At 40.0% G+C, this 25,595-nt stretch overlaps 1 protein-coding gene across 2 annotated transcripts in view; it reads left to right on the forward strand.

Annotated features, from left to right (window-relative positions):
- CASC4 (cancer susceptibility 4) overlaps window positions 1-25,595 on the forward strand; it is a 126,409-nt gene that overhangs the window by 11,947 nt on the left and 88,867 nt on the right. For both annotated transcript variants that reach the window (XM_010385233.2, XM_010385234.2), the window contains exon 2: window positions 21,846-21,900. In XM_010385233.2, coding sequence (XP_010383535.1) covers window positions 21,846-21,900 — 55 coding nt within the window. The remainder of the gene's footprint in view (window positions 1-21,845; window positions 21,901-25,595) is intronic.

Here is a 25,595-nt window from a genome sequence, read left to right on the forward strand (position 1 = left end):
CATAGTGTGGCATGTGGCATCTATCTCTTGAAGTGATAGGGAGTACCTTTTGACTTATGACCTCATTAAACAAGAGGAACTAGTCCTTATAATTTTTGGTTGAAGACCTTAAAGTTCCCCATGTTAGCCTCTTCCTCAAAAGAAAGTTAAAGTTTCCTTGAATTCAAAGTCCAGGCTTTTATCTAGGGACAGGCTGGGCATGCAGTAATTTCAGTTTCTCACAGTGCTTCAAGGCTCTCTTTCTTGTTCTTAATTAACTTTATTTAACTTTCTTACACTGTTTCTGGCCAGGTGGTTCCTCTTTTGAACAGTGTTGCCTCAAAGCTTTTGCTCAGGTGCTTTCCATGTCTGATTCTTTCTCTTTTCCAAACTACATTTTTCCCCTGAGGTTGACTTCAAAACATATAGCCACGAAGCTTTTTCTATTTAATATAAAACGATTTGCTTTCCTTTTACAATTTCAATTTTCTATATCCAATTTAAGTTCAACTTAGGGCAAAATTTTTTCTCATTTGATTATTAACAAAGGCCTCTCATAGCTCACTGCAGCCTCAGACTCCTGGCCTCAAGTGATCCTCCCGCCTCAGCATCTCAAAGTGCTGGGATTACAGGCATGAGCCACCATGCTTGGCCACATTTTCACTCTTAAACTTGACTCTCCGCAGCATTTTATACTGATGATCTCTCCTATCTGAAACTTCTTTCCTTTAGCTTTAATAACATCCATTTATCCTGGTTATCCTATCCTTTTCCTACTCAATGTTTATATATGCTATGCTTCCATCTTTAACCCCATTTTAATTTCTTTATTGAACAAATATGTTCAAGTTTCTATTTTGGATCAGTTACTGTGCTGCATGCATATCACATAGTGAATGAGTGAACAAGACAGATATGGTATACGTTGACTATGGAACTTACCCTTGAGCAGGGTATATGAGGTGAAGACCTAACCTATTTTAGAGGTTTAGGGATGACATTCTTGAGAGAGTTTTAGTTGAGTCCTAAAAAAAGATCAGGATTTAATGAGGCAAAGATTGAGTGAGAGGTTTGGGATAAGAGGCTCAGGAGAGATGAAAAGAGGGTTCCAAATGTAGAATGTTGCATATTTTATTTTTATTTTATTGTATATTTTAAAGCACAGGATATCAGCCGGGTATGGTGCTACATGCCTATAATCCCAGTTACTCGGGGGGCTGAGGCAGGAGAATTACTTGAATCCAGGAGGCAGAGGTTGCAGTGAGCCAAGGTCATGCCAAGTGCACTCCATCCTGGGCTACAGAGGGAGACCCTGTCTCAAAAAAAAAAACTTAGGAGCCAAGATTGTAGCACCACTGTACTCCAGACTGGGCAACAGAGTGAGACCCTATCTCAAAACAAACAAACAAACAAAAAGTTCACTATGTGGAATGAGGGAGCTAGAATGAATGTGATAATATTTGATGTTGCACTGCAAGACTGGATTCAGATTGTGAAAAGATTTGTGAGTCGTGTTAAGGGCAATAGGAAGCCATTGATTGGCTCTCTTTTTCCACATTTAATTTTTGTTTGTTTGTTTGTTTTTTTGAGATGGAGTCTTGCTCTGTTACCTAGGCTGGAGTGTAGTGGCACGATCTCGGCTCACTGCAACCTCCACCTCATGGGTTCAAGCGATTCTCCTGTCTCAACCTCCCAAGTAGCTGGGACTACAAGCGCATGCCACCACACCCAGCTAATTTTTGTATTTTTAGTAAAGACAGGGTTTTGCCATGTTGACAAGGCTGGTCTCGAACTCCTGGCCTCAAGTGATCTGTTCTCCTCAACCTCCCAAAGTGCTGGGATTATAGGCATGAGCCACCACACCTGGTGGTTCTAATTTTTTTTCTTGTCTTCCAATGATATATTGTGAATTTTCTTTCTTTTCTATTTTTTTTGTGATGGGGTCTCACTCTGTTGCCCAGGCTGTAGTGCAGTATCACCGTCTCAGCTCACTGTAACCTCCACCTCCCAGGCTCAATCGAGCTTCTTGCCTCAGCATCCCAAGTAGCTGGGACTACAGGTGCACACTACCACACCCAGCTAATTTTTATATCTTTTTGTAGAGATGGGGTTTCATTGTGTCACCCAGGCTGTTCTTGAACTCTTGGACTTAAGTGATCTGCTGGCCTTGGCCTCCCAAAGTGTTGGGATTACAAGCATGAGCTACCATACCCAGCCTGTGAATTTCTTGACTATAAAAATATAGTCTAGGCCAGGCACGGTGGCTCATGCCTGTAATCCCAGCACTTTAGGAAGCTGAGGCAGGCGGATCACGAGTCCAAGAGATCGACACCATCCTGGCCAACATGGTGAAACCCCGTCTCTACTAAAAATACAAAAGTTAGCCAGGCGTACTGGTGGGTGCCTGCAGCCCCAGCTACTCGGGAGGCTGAGGCAGGAGAATCACTTGAACCTGGGAGGCGGAGGTTGCAGTAAGTGGAGATTGCACCACTGTACTCTAGCCTGGGCGACAGAGCGATACTCCATCTCAATAAATAAATAAATAAATAAATAAATAAATAAATAAAATAAATATGTAGTCTAAATCTACTATAAATCTAACACTTAATATTTCATACTATTCACTATGTCTGGACTCAGTAAATATTTGATGATTGATTCAGCAATTTGTACTGGTTCTTGAACCAATGAGTGCATAAATATCTACTAGGGTTACCACAGATATTATCCACATATCTGATTGCACTACCCTTTCTGGAAGACATAACTAAAATATTCAGATGTAAAACTACTGCTTGTCAGCTCATCTTTCTAGTATACATAGAATATATCTTTTATTTGAAGCATGTTATAGTAGATCTAGGATAATATTTTATTCATTTAGAAACTCAAAAATATTTTTCTGATTCAATTTAGTGTTTAAATGAAGAGAACCAAAACCTTGGGATTAGCTTCACGGGGATATAATGAAAAAAAGTTTGAGTTATAAGTATAACTTGGATTTTTGTTTGTTTTTTTTTTTTTTGGTGACAGGGTCTCATTCTGTCATCCAGGCTAAAGTACAGTGGCATGATCATGGCTCACTGCAGCCTTAACCTTCTGGACTCAGGCAATCCTCCTGCCTCAGCATCTAGAGCAGCTAGGACTACAAGCTTGTGCCATCACACCTGGCTAATTTTTTTTTTTTTTTTTTTTTTTTTGAGACAGAGTCTCACCCTGTCACCCAGGCTGGAGTGTAGTGGTGTGATCTCAGCTCAATGCAACTTCCGCCTCCCAGATTCAAGCAATTCTTGTGCCTTAGCCTCCTGAGTAGCTGGGATTACAGACACGTGCTACCACGCCTGGCTAATTTTTTTATTTCAGTAGGGATGGGGTTTTGTTGGCCACGAAGGTCTCAAACTCCTGACCTCAAGTGATCCACCTGCCTCGGCCTCCCAAAGTGCTGAGATTACAGGCGTGAGCCACCGTGCCTGGCCACAGCTGGCTAATTTTAAAATTTTGTAGAGATGTGGTCTTGCTGTGTTCCCCAGGGCTGGTCTTGAACTCCTGGTCTCAAGTAATCCTCCCATCTCAACCTCCCAAAGTCCTGAGATTATAGGCATAAACCACTATGCCTGGCCTATTCAAGTTTTATCATGAGATTGCAGCAATTCAGTCACATCTTCAGTCTCCACTTTTTTTTTTTTTTGAGACAGAGTTTTACTCTTGTTGTCCAGGCTGGAGTGCAATGGCATGATCTCGGTTCACTGCAACCTCTGCCTCCCAGGTTCAAGCGATTCTCCTGTCTTAGACTCCCGAGTAGCTGAGATTACAGGTGCCAGCCACCACACCTGGCTAATTTTTGTATTTTTAGTAGAGACAGGGTTTCACCAGGTTGGCCAGGCTGGTCTCGAACTCCTGACCTCAAGTCATCTGCCCACCTCAGTCTCCAAAAGTGCTGGGACTACAGGCATGAGCCATTGCTCCCAGCCCTCCAGGCTCTACTTCTATTTCTAGTTCTCTCTTACTCTGTCGCATAGGCTGAACGCAGTGGTGCAATCACAGCTCACTGTAGTTTCAACCTCCTGGGGTCAAGCAGTTCTCCCACCTCAGCCTCCTGAGTACCTGGGCCACAGGCCCAAGCCATCACTCCCGGCTAATTTTTAAAAAATGGTTTATAGGCCAGGGTCTTGCTATGTTGCCCAGGCTGGTTTCAAACTCCCAGACTCAAGTGATCCTCCTGCCCTGGCCTCCCAAAGTACTGGGAGTACAGGCATAAGCCACCGTGCCTAGTCTAATTCTAGGTCTCTTGCTATTTGTACCACATCTGCAGTTACTTTCTCCAATGAAGTCTTAAACCCTCTCAAAATCATTCATGAGAATTGGAATCAACTTATTCCAAACTCATGTTCCTGTTAATATTTTAGCCTTCTTCTATGAATCACAAAGGTTCTTTTTTTTTGAGACACAGTCTCTGTTACTCAGGCTGGAGTACAATGGCACAAATCATGGCTCACTGCAGCCTTGACCTCCCTGGACTCGGGTGATCCTCCTACCTCAGCCTCTCAAGTAGCTGGGACCCACAGGCACATGCCACCATACCTGGCTAATTTTGTATTTTTTGTAGAGATGGAGTTTTGCCATGTTATCCAGGCTGGTCTCAAAATCCTAGGCCCAAGCAATTTGCCTGCCTTGGCCTCCCAAAGTGATGGAATTAATGGCCACTGTGCCCAGCCACAATTTTTATTTTTATTTTTATTTTTGAGACAGAGGGTTGATCTGTCACCTAGGCTGGAGTACAGTGGTGTGATCTTGGCTCACTACAACCTCCACCCCCTGAGCTCAAGTGATCCTCCCACCTCAGCCTCCAAGTAGCTGGGACCACAGGCATGGGCCACTACACCTGGCTAATTTTTCTATTTTTAGTGGAGCAAGGGTCTTGCCATGTTGCCCAGGCCAGTCTCGAACTCCTGAGCCCAAGTGTCCGCCCGCCTCTGTCTCCCAAAGTGCTGAGATTATAGACTTGAGCCCCTGCACCCAGCCTCTACAAATGTTCTTAATGGCATCTAGAATGGTGAATCCTTTCCAGAAGACTTTCAATTTATTTTGCCCAGATCCATCAGAGGAATTACATCATGGCAGGTATAGCCTTATGAAAGGTGTTTCTTAAATAATAAGACTTGAAAGTAGAAATTACTTCTTGCTCCATGGGCTGCTGTTAGCAGACATGAAAACATTAATGTCCTTGTAAATCTTCATCAGAGATCTTGGGTGACCAGGGGCATTGTCAGTGAGCAGTAGTATTTTGAAAGGGAGCTTCTTTTTAAGTAGTGTATCTCAACAGTGAACTGAAAATATTCAGTAAACCATGCTGTAAACAGATGTGCTATCATCCAGGCTTTGTTGTTCCATTTATAGAGCGTAGATAAAATAGATTTAGCACAATCCTTAAAGACTAGGATTTTAGGAATGGTAAGTGAGCATTGGCTTCCACTTAAAGTCACCAGCTGTCCCTAACAAGAGAATCAGCCTGTCCTTTGAAGCTTTGAAACGAGACATTGACTTCTCTGCAGCTATGAAAGTCCTAGATGGCATCTTCTTCTAATAGAAGGCTATTTCATTTACATGGAAAATCTGTTGTTTAGTGTAGCCACCTTCAGTGATCTTAGCTAGATTTTCTGGATAACTTGCTGCAGCTTTTTCATCAGCACTTACTACTTCCCCTTGCACCTTTATGTTATGGAGATTGCTTTTTTTTTTTTTAAACTTCATGAACCAACCTCTGCTGGCTTCAGACTTTTCTTGTGCAGCTTCTTTATCCTTCACCTTTCATAGAATTGAAGAGATTTAAGTCCTTGCTCTGGATTAGGCTTTGGTTTAAGGGAATATTGTGACTAGTTTGACCTATCTGGACCATGGAAACTTTCTCCATATCAGCAACAGTAAGGCTGTTTTGCTTTCTTGTTATTCATGTCACTAGAGTGACGCTTTGAATTTCCTTAAAGAATTTTTCCTTTGCATTCACAACTTGGCTGTTTGGCACAAAAGGCCTAGTTTTTGGCCTGTCTCTGCTCTTGACGTGCCCTCTTCACTAAGCTTAATTATTTTTAGCTTTTGATTTAAAGTGAGAGACATACACCTCTTTTACGTGAACTCTTAGAGGTCATTGTAGTATCGTTTTTGTCTCAGGAAATAGGGAAGCCTGAGGAGAGGGAGAGAGATGGGAGAATGACTGTTCCATGGTAACTCCCATTATCCTTTCCCCAACCCTTGGCAACCTCTATTCTACTTTCTGTTTCTATAAATTTGTATATTCTATATACACACACACCATTTATTGATTAAATTCATTGTCCTCTATGAGTGCAGTTCATGGTGCCCCCAATTGTAATAATATTGAAGGTCACAGATCACAGATCAGCATGGCAGATGTAATAATGAAAATTTTGAAATATTTTGAGAATTATCAAAATGTGACATAGGGACATGGAGTGAGCACATGTCATTGGAAAAATTGTGCCAATAGATGCTCGCTGCAAGGTTTTAAGAAATGCATAAAGCAAGGTACAATAAGACAAGGTATGCCTGTATCCAAGTTATATTGCTTATCATCCAGGACTCGTCTCATAAGCTGGAAACTAACATAATACTAATTCTCTCTTTTTTTTTTTTTGAGACAGAGTCTGGCCCTGTTGCCTAGGCTGGAGTGCAGTGGTGTGATCTCTGCTCACTGCAAGCTCCACCTCCCAGGTTCACGCCATTCTCCTGCCTCAGCCTCCCGAGTAGCTGGGACTACAGGTGCCCGCCACCACGCCTGGCTAATTTTTTGTATTTTTAGTAGAGACACATCTTCACTGTGTTAGCCAGGATGGTCTCGATCTCCTGACCTCGTGATCCGCTCGCCTCAGCCTCTCAAAGTGGTGGGATTACAGGCGTGAGCCACCACGCCTGGCCCACATGATACTAATTCTCAATGGGCAGAATGAAATAAAACCATTTACTGATACAGTGCTTTTATGATTTTTTGAAGTTTATTATATGCATAAGTCATTTATTTTGGAAAGTTGAATACCATGTGGTGTGTGATAGGGATAGAAAAATAGTAAGATTCCCTTTCTTTGAAGAAGTAAGGGAGGCACACATAGAAAAATAATCCATAATGCACGATTAAATGCTATAGTAAAGCTACTTACAAAGGGTTTTGAGAATACAGAGGAATAAGTGATTAATTTCCTCAGGAAGTCAAGAATGAAATAATTCACTGAAAAGGTGATCTTTAGTAATTTAACAAAATGAGAAAGGGTTAAGGACAGGAGGAACATAAATGAAGCCGGGAAACCTGGAAAGTATGTGGTACCTTCACAGAAGGTCAAGCAGTAGAATAGGAGAGTGTAATGTAAGGTACATGGTATTGAGAAGTAGGGGAAATTATGTCTGAGTTAAAGCTATTTGGAGCCAGAATGATGATGATTATTGTTATTACTATTTTATTGTGGTAAAACATCTATAACAAAATTTACTATTTTTACCATTTTAAGTGTATAATTTAGTGGCATTAAATACATTCACAATGTTGTGTAACCATGATTGCTACCATCTATTTCTAGAACTTTTTCACTATCCCAAACCAAACAAAACCTCTACCCATTAAGCAGTAGTTCCCATTACCCTTCCCTCCAGCCTGTGGTAACCTCTATGCTACTTTCTGTGTCTATGAATTTGTCTATTCTAGATACCTCATATACGTGGATTATACAATATTTGTCCTTTTGTATCTGGCTTATTTCACCTAGCATAATGTTTTCAAGATTCGTTTATGTTGTAGCATGTATCAGAACTTCATTCCTCTTTATGGCTGAATAATATTTTATTGTATATATACACCATGTTTTGTTTTTCATTCATCTGTTGATAAACACTTGAGTTGTTCCCCTGTCTCGCTTATTGTAAGTAATGCCTCTATAACAGTGGTGTACAAGTATCTGTTTGAGTCCCTGGTTTCACTTCTTTTATGTCTAGCAGTGGAAATGCTGGGCCATATTCTATATTTAACTTTTTTTTTAGAGACAAGGTCTTTCTGTGTCACCTAGGCTGGGTACAGTGGCATGACTGTGGCTCACTGCAGCTTCAACCCACCTCAAGCGATTCTCCCACCTCAGCCTCCTGAATAGCCAGGACTACAGGTGCGTGCACCAAAAGCACAGGCATCAAAACTAAAAAATTGACAAATGGGATTACATCAAATTGAAAAGCTGTACAGCAAAAGAAAACTATCAACAGAGTCAAAAGGTACCTACAGAGTAGGAGAAGATATTTGGAAATCATATATCTGACAAGGGGTTAATATCCAAAATATATAAGGAACTTATACAACATAATAGCAATGAACAACCTGTTTTAAAAATGGGCAAAGGACTGGAATGGACATTTCTTGAAAGAAGACATACAAGTGGCCAACAGGTACAGTCATATGGAAAAATGTTCAACATTAGTAATCATCAGGGAAATGCAAATCAAAACTACAGTGAGATACTATCTCACACCTGCTAGAATGATTATTGTCAGAAAGGTAAAAGATAACTAATGTTGGTGAGGATGTGGAGAAAGGAGAACCCTTGCACATTGTTGGTGGGAATGTAGATAGCCACTATGGAAAACAGTATGTAGGTTCCTCAGAAGTTTAAAATAGAACTATTTTATAATCTGGCAGTCCCACTTCTGGGCATATATTTAAAGGAATGCTACCAGGGACTAGGGGAAGGGGAAAATGGGATATTGGTCAAGGGGTACAAAGTTTCAGTTATGCAAGATGAGTAAGTTCTAGAGATCAATGTATATAAGCATATCAGATCATCAAATTGTATACCTTAAATATATACAATCTTTGTCAAATATCCCTCAATAAAAAAGTAATTGAGAATAAAGTAAATAAAATTTAAAAATTCTGTGAGATTCCCAATTTATTGTTTTAGCTAAAAAGGCTAAAGGCTAAAGACTTTTTTTTTCTTTTGTGTTGTTTTTAAGCCAAATTTAGCAGTGGGACTTTGTAGAAATAGTAAAGAAGACATTCTACTCCTTTACTTAGTAATAGCTAATGTTTATTAAGCCCTTACCATGTGCCAGCCAGTGTTATTAACACTTTATCTCTGACATAAACTTTTTGACAATGCTATGAGTCAGATAATATTCTCATTTTATAGATGAAAGAGCTGAAACAGAGAAGGTAAACATTATGTCCAAGAAAATAGAGCTAACAAGTAGTGAATTCAGAATTCAGACTCAGGCAATCTAACTTCAGAGGCCCTGTCCCCTCCCCCGCTTTTGTTTTTTTTGATACAGAGTGTTGCTCTGTTGCCGAGGCTGGAGTGCAGTGGCATGATCTTGGCTCACTGCAACCTCTACCTCCTGGGTTCAAGTGATTCTCATGCCTCAGCCTCCTCAGTAGCTGGAACTACAGGCAGATGCCACCATGCCTGGCTGATTTTTGTATTTTTTGTAGAGACTGGGTTTTGCGATGTTGGCCAGGCTGGTCTCAAACTCCTGACCTCAAGCGATCTGCTTCCCGTGGCCTCCCAAAGTACTGGGATTATGGACGTTAGCTACTGCACCCAGCCAGAGCCCCTTCTTTTAAGCACTGTGTTATTGGGTTTCTACATAGTCACAGTCTTAATTTACTTTGTGCAGCATTAATTACATGATGCAAGTTTAAGAAATATCTAGAGAAGAGCAACTAAAATCACCAAGGGATGAAAGGGTAGTCACAAGAGAACCAATTAAAAAAAGACCTAGAAAGGCTGGGAGGCCAAGGTGGGAATCTCTCTGAGACTAGGAATTCGAGACCAGCTTGGGCAACATACTGAGTCTCTCTCTCTCTCTCTCCCTCTCTCTCTCCCTCTCTCTCCCCCCCCCTCGCTCTCTCTCTCTCTCTCTCTCTATATATATATATATATTCAGATAGCCAGGTGTGCTGATGCATGCCTATAATCCCAGCTACTTGAGAGATTGAGGTAGGATCCCAGGAGTTAGGATCAAACTCCTTTGATCCCAGGAATTTGAGGCTGCGGTGAGCTATGATTGTGTCACTACTCCAGCCCGGATGACAATACAAGACCCTGTCTCAATCAATCAGTCAGTCAATTAAAAAATACATATGGCCAGGCGTGGTGGCTCACACCTATAATCCCAGCCCTTGGGAGGCCAAGGCAGATGGATCTTGAGGTCAGGAATTCGAGACCAGCCTGACCAACATGGTGAAAGCCCATATCTACTAAAAATAGAAAAATTAGCTGGGCGTGGTGGCACATGCCTGTAATCCCAGTTACTCAGGAGGCTGAGGCAGGAAAATCGCTTGAACCCGGGAGGCGGAGGTTGTAGTGAGCCGAGATTGTGCAACTGCACTCCAGCCTGGGCAACAGAGCGAGACTTCGTTTCAAACAACAACAACAACAACAACAACAAAACGAACAAACAAAAAAACCAAACATACATACATACCTGAAAAAGTTCTGAAAAGAACATATGACTAAAGAGTATGGATATAAACTTTCCATACCAATTCCTGCAAGGTAGTTTTATACTTACACATATTCTACTTATAAATGATGCATTCTTACAGATTATGCTACTGCCTTGATGCCACATGTGGTATTTCTTACATTAACTGAAAAAGAGAAAACTATTTCAGAGCTTAATGGGGAAAGTTTCTTAACAGGTTTTACTTCCTTAAGTGGTTCCCCTCCCTAAGAGGAAAAACATTTTTCCCCAAAAAATGTCGTTATGGTGCCTGGAATGCCTCCAATTAGAGAGGCATTCACCGAGGCATTCCGGGCACCATAACTTTAATATGAATTAATGGCATAGTGTCTATATTTTTCAAATGAAATTCAGGACATGATATCTGAAAAAAATATTGCTTTTTAAAAATTATTGTTGTGGTAAGTGTGTATGTGATAAAAAATACATACCTTCAAAGGAGTGGGGAGAGACAGTCTTTCGAAGGGCCTGGGATGAGAACTAGAAATATTTGCCAACATTAATGAACTATCAAAAGTCTTGATTATTAATTCATTCTAACATAAACCTAACATAGGATTTCTTTTTTTATGTGAGTGTGACAGAGTCTCTCCCTGTCGCCCAGGCTGGAGTGCAATGGCGCAATCTTGGCTCACTGCAAGCCTCCCAAATAGCTGGGATTACAGGTGCCCACCACCACGCCTGGCTAATTTTTGTATTTTTAGTATAGACAGGGTTTCACCATGTTGGCCAGACTGGTCTCGAGCTCCTGACCTCAGGTGATCCACCTGCCTCGGTCTCCCAAAGTGCTGGGATTACAGGTGTGAGCCACCGTGCCAAGTCATTAACATAGGATTTCAAATCCTTGAAATTTAAAGTTTGTGAACTTCAAATTTGCATGTTCTTGGGAGAATGTAACAAGAAAGAGATTTAAACTGCTGAATAAACTATAATTGTTCTCCAACTTTATCTGGACCTCTAATCTATTACCTCTTCCTTTCTAGCAGCCCTATGTATTCTTTACTTTTCTCCCTATCCAGCTAAGATTTTGTTTCAATTTAGTTTCTTGCCATTACCCTCTCATTTACATGCCGATTTCAAGCACAGCTGCAGAAAATCATATAATCAGGTTTGCAGGAATTTATGATCAGCAAACTCAACTGGGTTTTCAGTAACACCTTACGTATTATATTTCTCCAGGCAACACACCCTTTTCAACAACTTCCAGATCTCTGCCCTCCTTAGGCCCATTTTTTTCTCCTTTCTCAAGCTTAGTAGGCGATCTTGTCTCCTGCTTGACCAAGAATTGGACTGATAAAACTTGAACTACCAAATCTGTAGGAATACTTACATCTGTACCCATCTGTCTTTCCTCTTTGTTAAAATAAAATAAGTTTCATCCCTTCTCCAGGGCCAGTCTCTCTACCTGTTCTCTTAATCCAATGTCTTCCATCTTTTCAAAGACTTTGTAGAATTAGTAATCCAGTCCTCCTCTTATATTCACCCTCTCAGTCTATACTTGCTCCTCAGCATTTAAAAAATAGTTGTCTGGCCTGCCACGGTGGCTCATGCCTATAATCCCAGCACTTTGGGAGGCCAAAGCAGGCAGATCACTTGAGGTCAGGAGTTCGAGACCAGCCTGGCCAACCTGGTGAAACCCCGTCTCTACTAAAAAATACAAAAATGGCCAGGTGTGGTGGCTCACGCCTGTAATCCTAGCACTTTGGGACGCCAAGGTGGGCGGATCACGAGGTCAGGATATTGAGACAATCTTGGCCAACATGGTGAAACCCCGTCTCTACTAAAATACAAAAAATTAGCTGGGCGTGGTGGCATGCTCCTGTAATCCCAGCTACTTGGGAGGCTGAGACAGGAGAATCGCTTGAACCCGGGAGGTGGAGGTTGTGGTGAGCTGAGATCCCACCATTGCACTCCAGCCTAGGTGACAGAGCAAGACTCCGTCTCAAACAACAACAACAACAACAACAAAAATACAAAAATTAACCTGGTGTGGTGGTAGGCACCTGTAATCCCAGCTACTTGGGAGGCTGAGGCAGGAGAATTGCTTGAACCCAGGAGGTGGAGGCTGCAGTAAGCCATGATTGTGCCACTCACTGCACTCCAGCCTGGGCTACAGAGTGAAACTCCATATCAAAAATAAAAAATATTTGTCTTACTTCCCCTTTCCAGGAAAATTTCTTGAAAAGACATTTTATCTCTACATTTTCTTTCATCTCCATTTTTTCCTCCTACTCCTGATAATTTCAGCATCTTTTCCCCAGCATTCTATGTTCTTGGCTTCTTATCTCTCAGTTTATTTCTTAGTCTCCTTTGCTGACTTTACCAAAATATTCATTATTAAATGTTATAGTTCATAGTTTTCTGTCTGAAATCTTCTCATTCCACTCTCTTACTAAATAATCATATTCACTCATAAAACTTGTTACACTTTATATGCTAATGACTCCAAATCTGTATCCTTTTTCCAGACTTCTCTCTTGTTTCTTGCATATTGCTGTCTCTTTAGGCCTTACAGTGTCTTTCATTTAGCAGGTGTTCAATAAATGTTTCTTTGTGACTGGCTGACTGACTAAATGAGTAAACTTTATAATAATTCTTTGTGATTCTTCTTAACACACCAAGATCAAATACTTTGTATCTCCAGGTCAAGCATATAGTGGGTACTCAGTAAGTGCTTTATAAATGACTGATTGAATAAATAATGAATAAGCACCACAATAAAATAAAATTTCTTAATAAGATGAATGAATGAATGAAAAAAAACTTTGTGCTACTCATTATAGCCAGTCAAGACCAAAGACCTTGTTTATTCACTTTGAAAGTGTAACTGGGGGCTGGGCACTGTGGCTTACGCCTATAATCCCAGCACTTTGGGAGGCCAAGGTGGGTGGATCACAAGGTCAGGAGATTGAGACCATCCTGGCTAACACGGTGAAACCCCATCTCTACTTAAAAATACAAAAAATTAGCCGGGCGTGGTGGCGGGCGTGGTGTAGTCCCAGCTACTCAGGAGGCTGAGGCAGGAGAATGGTGTGAACTCAGGAGGTGGAGGTTGCAGTGAGCCGAGATCGTGCCACTGCACTCCAACCTGGGTGACAGAGTGAGATTCTATCTCAAAAAAAAAAAAAAAAAAACAGAAAAAGAAAATGTTACTGGGTAGGCCAGGTGCGGTGGCTCACATCTGTAATCCCAGCACTTTGGGAGGCCAAGACAAGTGGATCACCTGAGGTCAAGAGTTCGAGACCATCCTGGCCAACATGGTGAAACCCCATCTCTACTAAAAATACAAAAATAAGCCGGGCATGGTGGTGTGCGCCTGTAATCCCAGCTACTCAGGAGGCTGAGGTGGGAGAATTGCTTGAACCTGGGAGGCGGAGGTTGCAGTGAGCCAAGATCACACCATTGCACTCCACTCTGGGCAACAAGAGTGAAACTCCATCTCAAAAAAAAAAAAGAAAAAAAATGTAACTGATAACTGGATATTAATTATACTAAAACTTGGTTTAAGAGGACAGTAATTCATTAGCAGGTAAAAGTTGCAGGTGTGTTTGGAATGTTGCCTGCATACTCTGTGTGAACTATGAGTAGTGAGAATAAAAAATGTTAATCACCTACCAGATCTAGTATATACACAGTAGTCACAGACACAGACTCTGGACTGGGTCTATTTGAGAAAGTATTCAAAACCTGCTGTAGGTATATGACTGAGGGCACAGTTTCCCCATTTCTGAAATGGGGAAACAGAACTGTGCCTACTTCACAGGGAGGTTGTGAGGATTAAATGAGATAATGCTTGTAAAACACTTAGCCTAGGACCTGGCACAAAAATAATCATTTAATACTCACTTGTTATGATTAATGCTATTCCATTTTGCTCCATTTTAATCATACTATAGATGAATAATTGCTGAACCTGGCTGCTTATCAGAATCACTTGAGATTTTTAAAATAAAGATTCCTGGGCCTTCCCCAGACTACTGAATCAGACTGGAAGTAATATATGTATTTTTTAAAGCTCCCCATGTGATTCTGAGTATCAGCCAGGTTTGGCAGTTATGTTACAGAAGATAGACTTGTCTCTAGAAATCATCTGAGTATGAGATATAATCAAGAAAAATATTTCTAGTGTGGAGAAAACGGAGTCAAGAATGACATCTGTAGAAGCCAGTTGTATATAACCTTTGGAATAAATGGTCATAGTTGTGCTGATTGCCAGAGAACAGACTGTAATGAAAGGAAAGCAGGCATAACTGAGCCATTTTCAAGGTCCCCAAATGGAAAGAGAAGCAGAGCAACTGAGCTGTTAAGAGCTGCCAAAATTAATTTAGAGAAGCCACGTAGGATGGGGAAACATGGAAAGAACTTCAGAAGAGAGCTGGTAGAAAAATAAAAATGAAGTTTTTGATATTGCAGGAAGAAAGATTAAGGGAAAATAAAGGAAGTAGCTGGGAATGAACAAGAAGTACTATAGGGAAGTATCAGGAAAAAAGAACTTTTGTTGAGGAAAACAAATAAAGAACATAAAACTCAGGAGAGAGAAGAGGTCTCAGGAAGGACAGTAAACACATTTTAAGAGATTAACAGGGAAAAGGCCAAACAGAGCAAGGATAATTTGCCTATTATAGATGGACTCAAAATCCCAAAGAAACAAGTACTACAAAAAGAGAGGGATAAGGTAAAGCCTAAAGGCAATGACAATGATAACAAGGGGAAATAAATGAAGGCGCTCAAAAGAAACCTTGAAGAATAATTAAAATTGTGCAAATATGGATAATGTATAACTTAAGGTAGGAGCGTGTGTAGTACAAAGAGTATGGGACATAAAAGTCTAGGCGATCATGGAGCAAACATTTATTCAGTGTTTATTGTATCAGGAAGTTTATGGGCTGTTACCTGTCTGAAATATATTTAGGAAAAAAGTGAAAGTATTCTGGAAGCATTATCAGTTCAACAGAGAATATATGTGGCAAAATGAAGATAATCTCTTTTTCTAGTCATGTAATACTAAGAACTCAAATTAATTTCTCAATAGCAGGGACGTTTTGGCAGTCATTTAGAAGATAAGCAAATTCCTAATGACCACAAGGAAATTAAAACTGTGAGGAGAGAGCTGGCTGTGGTGGCCTGAGCCTGTTGTCACAGCTACTGAGTTCAAGTCCAGCCTGGGCAACACAGTGAGACTCCATCTCTAAAAAAGTGAAAAAACAGTGAACTATGTATGAGAAGGAATAGTTAGAAGTTAAGCTTTCTTTCGAAGGTGAGGGGATGGTGGTGGAGATATTAAATGAAGGCTCTCAGAGGAAGGGTTAAAGCCAAAGGAGTTAAAGAGCTGGCCGGGTGTGGTGGCTCACGCCTGTAATCCCAGCACTTTGGGAGGCCAAGGCAGGCAAATCACAAGGTCAGGAGTTCGAGACCAGCCTGGCCAACATGGTGAGAAACCACATCTCTACTAAAAATACAAAAAATTAGCTGGGCGTTGTGGCAGGCACCTGTAATCCCAGCTACCCGGGAGGCCGAGGCAGTATCATTGGAACCCAGGAGGCGGAGGTTGCAGTGAGCCGAGATTGTACTACTGCACTCCAGGCTGGGTGACAGAGTGAGACTCTTTCTCCAAAAAAAAAAAAAAAAACCCGAGCTAAAAGACCAGACTGGGCAACATGGCAAAACCCTAAATTTTGGTCTCTACCAAAAATACAAAAAATTAGCCAGGAGTGGTCTTGTGTGCCTGTGGTCCCAGCTACTCAGGAGGCTAAGGTGGGAGGATCACATGAGCTTGGGAGGCAGAGGTTACAATGAACTGAGATTGTGCTACTACACTCTACCCTGGGTGACAGAGTGACCCAGATTGAATGTATATATTCAACCATAGATTGAATTTCCCCACCTCCATTAACAGTTTTTTTAAATGTATAAGAATATGAAAGACAGTTCAGGGAAGCTGAAGCCACTCACAGCCTAATATTTAAGAAGAGCATACCTCTAGCAATTTCAGAAGCACATTTAAAGTGGAGTACAGAGAACCTGGCATAGTATTATAAAAATTTATTTTAAAAGGTGAGAACCCCATCTGTACAAAAGACAAAAAAAATTATCTGGGTGTGGAAGCACATGCCTGTGGTCCCAGCTACTTGGGAGGCTTAGGTGGGAGGATCTTTTGGGCCTGAGAGATCAAGGTTGCGGTGAGCTGTCATCATGCCACTGCACTGTAGCCTGGGCAATAGGGCAAGACCCTGTCTCAAAAAAAGTATTTTTTTAAATAAAAAAACAAATTGTCGAAAATGAATACAAAGGATGATGATATTCTTTGGAAGGGCAACAAATACAAAAAGAGATTGGGTTCTGCAAATGAAGGAAGTGGGAAAGAAAGTAAAACACAGGCTAACTGGAAGTTATTAAGGAACAGTTCTGAGTGAGCAAACTGATCAAATATTGTAGTTGTTGGTGTCACGTTTTTTTTGCTGTCCCTGTAGCTTTCCCTCAATTATCTCATTCCCATGACCTGGATTACCATTTGAATGTGAATGGCTCTCTAGTCGTCACCGAGCTCCAGATGTCCAACTGCCTACTGAAGATCTCTTCCTGGATATGTCACAGATGCCTCAAAATCAATAGGTCCAAATCTGAAAAAATCATTTCCCCACTTCTGTCCCTGACCCCAAGTCTGTTCCTCTTCCTGTGTTTCTGTATTACAGAAAATTGTATTCTTACTCATCTATTCACCCCAGTTAGAAATCTAAGCATCATACTTGATGTTTCTTCTTTTACCCCGTATCTAATCAATCCACAAGACTATTTTTTCTTCCCGTTTAATATCTCACATGTATTTACCTCTCTTTTCTCATTCTATTAGTTTAGACCAGAAATTGAAAAGACTTTTTCTGTGAAAGTCCAGATAGTAAGTACTTTAGGCTTTGCAGGCCATATACTCTCGGCCACAACCACTGTAACTCAAAAGCAACAATATACGATATGTAAACAAATTAGTGTGGCTGTTTTCCCATAAAATTTTATTTGTAGACACTGAAGTTTAAATTTCATATAATTCATGTATCATAAAATCTTCTTTTGATTTTTCCCCCAGCTATTTAAAACAAACAAAAACAAATGTCACAATCATCCTTAGCTTCCTTCCCTACAAAAACAGGCTTACAGGCCATAGTTTGCCCACCCCTGGCTTAGACCAACATTCTCACCTATAATATGGCAGTAGTCCTTGGTCTCCCTCCTTCTCATCTTGCCCACTGTGGTCTACTCTTCATGTTGCAGCCAGATTGACTTTTTAAAATTGCAAACTAGGGCTGGGTGTGTGTGGCTCACGCCCGTAATCTCAGCACTTTGGGGGGCTGAGGTGGGTGGATCGCCTGAGGTCAGGAGTTTGAGACCAGCCTAAGCAATATGGTAAAACCCTGTCTCTACTAAAAATACAAAAATTAGCTGCGAGTGGTGGTGTGCGCCTATAGTCCGAGCTACTTGGGAGGCTGAGGCAGGAGAACCACTTGAACCCGGGAGGTGGAGGTTGCAGTGAGCCAAGATTGGGCCACTGCGCTCCAGCCTGGGCGACAGACCGACACTCTGTCTCAAAAAAAAAAAAAAGGCCAGACGTGGTGGCTTACGCCTGTAATCCCAGCACTTTGGGGGCCGAGGCAGGCAGATCACGAGGTCAGAAGATCGAGACCATCCTGGCTAACACAATGAAACCCCGTCTCTACTAAAAATACAAAAAAAAACCATTAGCCAGGCGTGCTGGCGTTCACCTGTAGTCCCAGCTACTTGGGAGGCTGAGGCAGGAGAATGGCGTGAACCTGGGAGGCAGAGCTTGCAGTGAGCCAAGATCATGCCACTGCACTCCAGTCTGGGCACTCCAGTCTGCACTCAGACAGAGTGAGACTCCAACTCAAAAAAAAAAAAAAAATTGGAAATTGCATTTTACTACCTTGCTTTAAAAGAACTTTAAAGATTGACCATAACTTACAGGATGAATCCATATTTCTTGGAAGACCCTTCATGATTGTGAATCTTGCTTACCTTTCTAGCCATATTTCTTACCAGTTCTCCCTAATTCTCTGTTCCAGCTACTGGGAATTGTTTATAGTTCCTAGAATGTTAAATGTTTTTCATATCTAAGTTTTGACACATGCCTTGAATGCCTTTCCTCCTTATCTTCTCCCTGCTTATACCTGGTTCCTGCAGGACTCATTTCAATCATCATCATCTCCAGAAGCCTTCTCTCACTCCATGAAGGCTGTATTACATGCTTCTATTAAGTTCTCCCATCATGTTTGTAGAACCGAATGATAGCATTTATTTTACTGTATTATGATTGCCTATTTACTTGACTCCCTTCCTAAATAATAAGCTCCTTGAGTGCATAGTGTTTGTCCATTGTTTTATCCTTAGTTTCCATTTTTATTTTTTTCAGATGGGGTCTTGCTCCATTGCCCAGACTGAAGTGCAGTGGCTTGATTATGGCTCATTGCACCCCTGACTTCTGGGCTCAAGTGATCCTCCCACCTCAGCCTCCCGAGTAGCTGGGACTATAGGAATATGCCAACATGCTCGGCTAATCTATTTATTTATTTTTTTTAGTAGAGAGGAGATCTCACTGTATTTCCAGGCTGGTCTTGAATTCCTGAGTTTAAATGATCCTCCTGCCTCAGCCTCCAAAATGCTGGGATTATAGGCATGAACCACCACGCCTGGCCTCCCAGTTTCCTGTATGATACCCCATAGTAATGTGTGAGTAGGGTTTTTTGTTTTTTGTTTTTGTTTTTGTTTTTGTTTTTGAGACAGGGTCTTGCTCTGTCACCTAGGGTAGGAGTGCAGTGGTGCAGTCACAGCTCACTGCAGCCTCAACCTTTAGGGCTCAATCACTCCTCCCACCTCAGCCTCTCAAGCATCTGGGACTATAGGTATGCACCACCATGCCTGGCTAAGTTTTTGTATTTTTTGTAGAGAGGGGATTTTGCCATGTTGCCCAGAGTAGTCTCAAACTCCTGGGCTCAAGCAATCCTCCTTCCTTAGCCTCCCAAAGTGCTGGGATTACAAGCGTGAGCTGCTGCCCCTGGCCATTTTTTTTTTTTCACATTTTAAAAATTGACGTGTAATTCATGTACCATAAAATTTATCCTCTTCAAGTGTACAATTTAGTGGGTTTTAGTATATCTAAAATATTGAGCAACTATCACCATGGTCTAATTCCAGAACATTTTCATCATCCCCAAAAGAAACCTTATGCTCAATAAAGTGTCACTCCTTATTCCTTCCTGCCCCCAGCCCCTGGCTGCCACGGATGTACTTTCTTTCTCTATGGCTTTACCTATTCTGTACATTTAATATAAATGGAATCAGATAATATTTGAACTTTTGTGACTGTCTTTTTTCATTTAGCATATGTAATGTTTTCCAAGTTCATCCATATTGTATCATGTACTAGTACTTTATTCCTTTTTATTACTGAATATCAACATTTTATTTATTTATTTATTTATTTATTTATTTATTTATTTATTTATTTATTGGGATAGGGTCTTGCTTTGTCTCCCAGACTGGAGTACACTGGTGCAATCCTAGCTCACTGCAGCCTCAACCTCCTGTGCTCAAGTGAGCCTCCTACCTCAGTCACCTAAGTAGCTAGGACTACAGGCATGTTCCACCATGCCTGGCTAATTTCATTTTTTATTTTCTTTAGTTTTTGTAGGTCTTACTATGTTGGCCAGGCTTGATCTTGAACTGGCCTCAAGTGATCCTCTTTCTTTGGCCTGTCAAACTACTGGGATTCTAGGCATAAACCACTGTATCTGGCCTAGCTCTATATTTTAAACTTAATTCTTCAAAGCACCCAGGACTCTGGGGGAAAAAAAGAGAGACCCCCTAGACTTCTTCTCTTGCTTCACCTAGAACATTTCTATTTTCATCTATTTATGGATAAACTTTCATTTTAAATTTGAAAGTCACGGGCTCTCAGATTGAAGAATACACTCTACCTGGGACTGAAAGATACTCCATGGTCTTTTTACTCCATCCTTCTTTCCAACTCTTCTTTTCATATGCTCCAGTCATACAGTATGTTAATGGAGTCTTCAGGTATACCTCATGCTTTCTTGCCACTGTATCTTTTCTTATGTCATCTCCTCTATCTGAAATACCCCTTTCCCATCTGTTTAAATTTTTACCTAGCTTTCAATGCCTGATTCAGATATAATCCATTCCATGAAGTTTTCCCTGATCTCTGGATTCTTGTAGTAATTATACTGCTTTAGATGGTGCCTTGTTTAATTCCTTGAGACTGCTCTCATGTTTTCTTAGTTGTTTTGTACTTTCCCATCCAGTGGCTTGACATGGGATGGTGGGGGAGTGGGGTTTGGGGGTGACTGTAACAGATTGCATGGGCCAGGCATGGTGGCTCACTCATTGTACTCCAGCCTGGTTGACAAAGCAAGACTCTGGGAAAAAAAAGTTTAAAAATACATTCTTCAGGCCGGGCGTGGTGACTCATGCCTGTAATCCCAGCACTTTGGGAGGCAGAGGCCAGCAGACCACTTGAAGTCAGGAGTTCGAGACCAGCCTGGCTAACATGGTAAAACCCCATCTGTACTAAAAATACAAAAATTAGCTGAATGTGGTGGTGCACACCTGCAGTGCCAGCTGCTTGGGTGGCTAAGGCAGGAGAATCTCTTGAACCTGGGAGACGGAGGTTGCAGTGAGCTGAGATCGTACCACTGCACCACAGCCTGGGTGACAGAATGAGACTCAGTATAAAAAAAAATTGTTTTTCCATGGTACTACTGGTTAATGTGAATCTGCCTCTGCCTTCCAAAGTAAAGTTACCTTGGAGTAGGCAAGAGAATCTATTTGTAGTGATATTTTAGTTACATTTTACAATTAGAACAAACTTGTCTAAAGCAATAACTGAGACAGAGTGTTGGTTCCCTGTCTATGAGGTCCTGGCTTATCCAAAGTCTTATTTTAATTTTTCAGTTGACCGGTAAGCCTTTGAGTCATGCTTTGGTATACTTTTAAGTTCTTAGTATTCTTATGTACTGGCGCCTAGAAGACAGTGACCATAGCTCTGAGTATTAGAAAAAAATCATTGTGTGATACTCAGTTCAAACTTTAAAAACTTAAAGGTGTTGCATTATCAATTGAAATGAATTTTCTTGATTTTCTTGTGCAAATGTAAAGTAAGCATTACAAGATCAGAATTTACTGCTGATTTTTTTTGGAAGGAGGTGCAGTATAAATAAATAACCAGAATTTTTCATTTGCATTTATGATCAAGCTCAAAGTGAATATGAACAAAAAAATGAGCAAAACTACGTATTTTTTAGTAAAATGAAAACTTAATTTTTTTTCAGGTTAAACTGCAGAACAACATATCATATCAGATGGCAGACATACATCATTTAAAGGGTAAGAAACTTAATTACAGATTAAAGATAAACAAAGGTCACTAAATGCCTAAAATTGTGAAGAATTAAGAAATAGTAAATTAGCCTAATGAAATACAATTTTCTGAACAAACTCCTCTGATGGTAAAACATTTATCCTTTTGCCTTAAGATATAATAAATTATTGAACGATGCTTTATATATGATAAATCCAAGTTAAAATTTGAGATCTGTATCTTAACCTTGTGCTATAGACAGGGTTATGCAATGAAATGTTTTTAAGAGAATACTCAAAAAAGATTGAGCTATAGCTTCAGAAGCCTTCAAATTTCTAGGGAAAAGGTGAGAAGTGTTCCCTCTGTACTGTGTCCAATCTGCTAAATTAATTCATTCAGGTCTAGGGATGCTTTGGATAGAGCCTCCAGGCTTAATGTTTTAGATACCCTGGGAACAGAAAGAAACCTGGAAGATAGATAAATATATAATAAATAAATAATAAATACAAAAATATACACACATATTTTTACTTGGATGAAGTGATAAAGAGGTACTACAGATTTTACGGGGAAAAAAAAAAAAGCCCTATAATCTGCTTATATTACTTCACGCCATCACTGTTGGCCTTTGAAGTTTGGGATTTGAGGAACAATCCTCATCTCCCTCACACCCTTTGGTTATAATACTGTATTTTAAAACTTTGCATGCATTGTCTCTAGGTTTATGTGTGTGGGTAGCATATACTCTCTTGCTTCATACATATCCTTTATTCTATTATCCTTTTGAGCCTCTTTAGATATACTTAGAAAATCTATTTTTATTGTCCTCTCGAAGTAGCCAACCTTAGCTGGCTTTGTAATGTAGTAAAATTTTTCTCCTTACCTAGCACAATCAATAGGCAGTGTTTTTGTGTGTTGTAACCCTAAAATAAGTTGTTGATTTCCTATTATCCATGATTTAGAACAGCTTTGACTTTCTGTTAGAAATGCTTTCTGGGTGGTCACACTGGTTTTTGTTGCATCTGTGTCCATGTTCTCCTCTTTTTGACTCACCAAAATGTGTTAGGATGACACAGAAGATGCCACAGTGTCAGTGCTGCTTCCAACTTGCAATTTTTACAAATGCTTCCACTTGTCATCAAAGTATACTTCTTACTAAATGTTAAGAAATACTATTAGGGCTTATTAAAGCAGTAACTTAATGCTTATTAACTGCTTGTTAAATAGATCAGTTGAATAAGAAGTCCTCTGGCTTCTGTTAGTGTATGTCAACAAAAATGACAACCTATGTTACTGAGTAAAAATCTTTATTGTACCCTATGTGTTGGAGTAGATCTTGAGATATTTTGAAATTGTGTATGATACTCTTCAGCAGAGAAAAAGGTCTTGATTTGTATGTATAACTTTTGGTTTTGAAGCTTGGACTCTTAAAATTGAATTTAAATAATATGACTTTTGCAACTTGGAATGGTTTCTACTGAAATAAACTTCTTGAAAACTTGCCTTTTATAGGCAAGTTTTCTTTGAAATTAATATCTGCTATAGTAGAAGTAATAGACACTAAGACACTTGAGATGGTTTATATTTTCTTGGAAATAAATGAAAGTTGGTTTTTCTAATCCTTGAGATAATAAATTGACATTCTACTATCAGATTTATTTTGATTAGCTTACCTTGTTTTTATGCCTGTTACTGAAAGAAAGTTCGACGTCAAAGTTTTCTAGAAGTAATATATATATGTATATGTATATATTTTTTTAAGCTGGCCCCAGGCAACCCATTTCTTACCTATCCCTGATCTTTTGAAGTTAAACTAAGGGAGTACAGCCATATCTTTCTATAACATAACTGGTGTTGCTTTCAAAGATAGAGAGCGTCCTGTACAATCAACCTGACTTGTGTTAACTTACTCTAAGAGTTCTGCTATGGTGACCTGAAGCAGCCATGCTAGACAGAATATCTCTGGGTTCATATAAAGAAAACACATGCCAATCAGTCAAAAGTAAAATTGTTTGTTTTTTTTTTAACCTTTATTTTAAGTTCGGGGGTACATGTGCAGGATGTGCAGGTTTGTTACATAGGTAAACGTGTGTCACAGGGCTTCATTATACAGATTATTTCATCTCCCAGGTATTAAGCCTAGTATCCATCAGTTATTTTTCCTGATCTTCTTTCTCCTTTGTTTTGCTTTCTGGTCTGCTTACTTTTCCCCTTGCAAATCTCTGTTTTGACCCACTGGAAATCACCAATTACCTCCCTGCTGTATGATCTTTCTCTGTATTCAAACAGGAAAAATCATATTTTACATGGGCTAAAACTCATATTAATGTTTTGTTTTTCTTTGTCAATTGTATTTTAAGTCTTTTATCTTCAATTACAAAGGAAAATTTTATTTCCTGATAGATGAATTTCAAATATCGCCAGTGGGAAGCTTTGTGAAGGGGCAGAGAAGCCATCCGAAATCTTAAAATCATACTAAGCCTCAGGTTCATTCTGAAGCTATTTCAGGTATTTTATAGCATGGCCTGAATCAGAAGGGACTGTATCTTTTTGTTCCCTTTCTCCTGAGGAGAATGAGTCCTAAAGATCACCAGTTGAAGTCTCCTTCTGGTAGTTGTTTAGTTTTGTTTGTTTTTTAGTTATAGTTTTTAAATTTAGCTTTCAGTTCTAGAAACTATCCAGCCTGAGCACAGGTTTACTGAACTGGCTAGTTCAATCCCTTAGCCACAGGCTTTTTGCTGCTGTTTCCTACTGTGATCTCATTGTCTCTACAGAATCAGCATTCATAGCTGGGGCCCAGGGTTTCTGGTACTTCTGGCCTGCTGTATCTTAGGAGATGGAAACAGGGATCAGGCAACAAGCTGAAAGGGTTTTTTTTTGGCTACCTGGCCACCACAGATCTATCACTTTTATTTGAGATGGGGGGTAAATCAACCACGTTTACGTATGGTGAATTAATGTTATAAAAAGAGAAATTTGGCCAGGCGCGGTAGCTCACGCTTGTAATCCCAGCACTTTGGGAGGCCGAGGCAGGCAGATCATGAGGTCAGTAGTTTGAGACCAGCCTGGCCAACACAGCGAAACCCTGTCTCTACTAAAAATACAAAAATTAGCTGGGTGTGGTGGCGGGTGCCTGTAATCCCAGTACTCAGAAGGCTGAGGCAGGAGAATTGCCTGAACCTGGGAGGCGGAGGTCGCAGTGAGCTAAAATTGCGCCACTGCACTCCATTCTGGGCAAGAGAGCTAGACTCTGTCTTAAAAGAAAAAAAAAAGAGAAATTTAAAATGTGGCTTGAATATGTAAATACAATGATTAACTGCAAATATTTTAAGTGAATCATTGATTTTTTCATACTTGATTATTATACAATAGTTATGATGCATATTGTTAAACATTATGTGTCTCAGCAGATGTTTATGTGACTTAAATTTTTATTCTTCATTATTGCCACAGTTATAATTCCACAATAAAATTTAGGAAGTATAGAAAAAAAGTGTATGTTCAAAATTTTACCATTAAACACATTCACTGATAGTACTCTGATATATTTTTATTCTAGTGTATATTCTATTTGATATATATTTTATTCTAGTCTTTTTGTTGCATGAATGCAGTTATAAGTATATGTTTACATCTGCTGTTTAAAAACATCTGCTTTTTATTTTTATTTTTTATTTATAGTTTTTTTTTTTTTTTTTTTTGAGATAGTCTTCCTTTATCG

This window comes from Rhinopithecus roxellana, chromosome 5 (assembly GCF_007565055.1).
Source record: "Rhinopithecus roxellana isolate Shanxi Qingling chromosome 5, ASM756505v1, whole genome shotgun sequence".
NCBI classification, from domain to species: Eukaryota; Metazoa; Chordata; class Mammalia; order Primates; family Cercopithecidae; genus Rhinopithecus; species Rhinopithecus roxellana.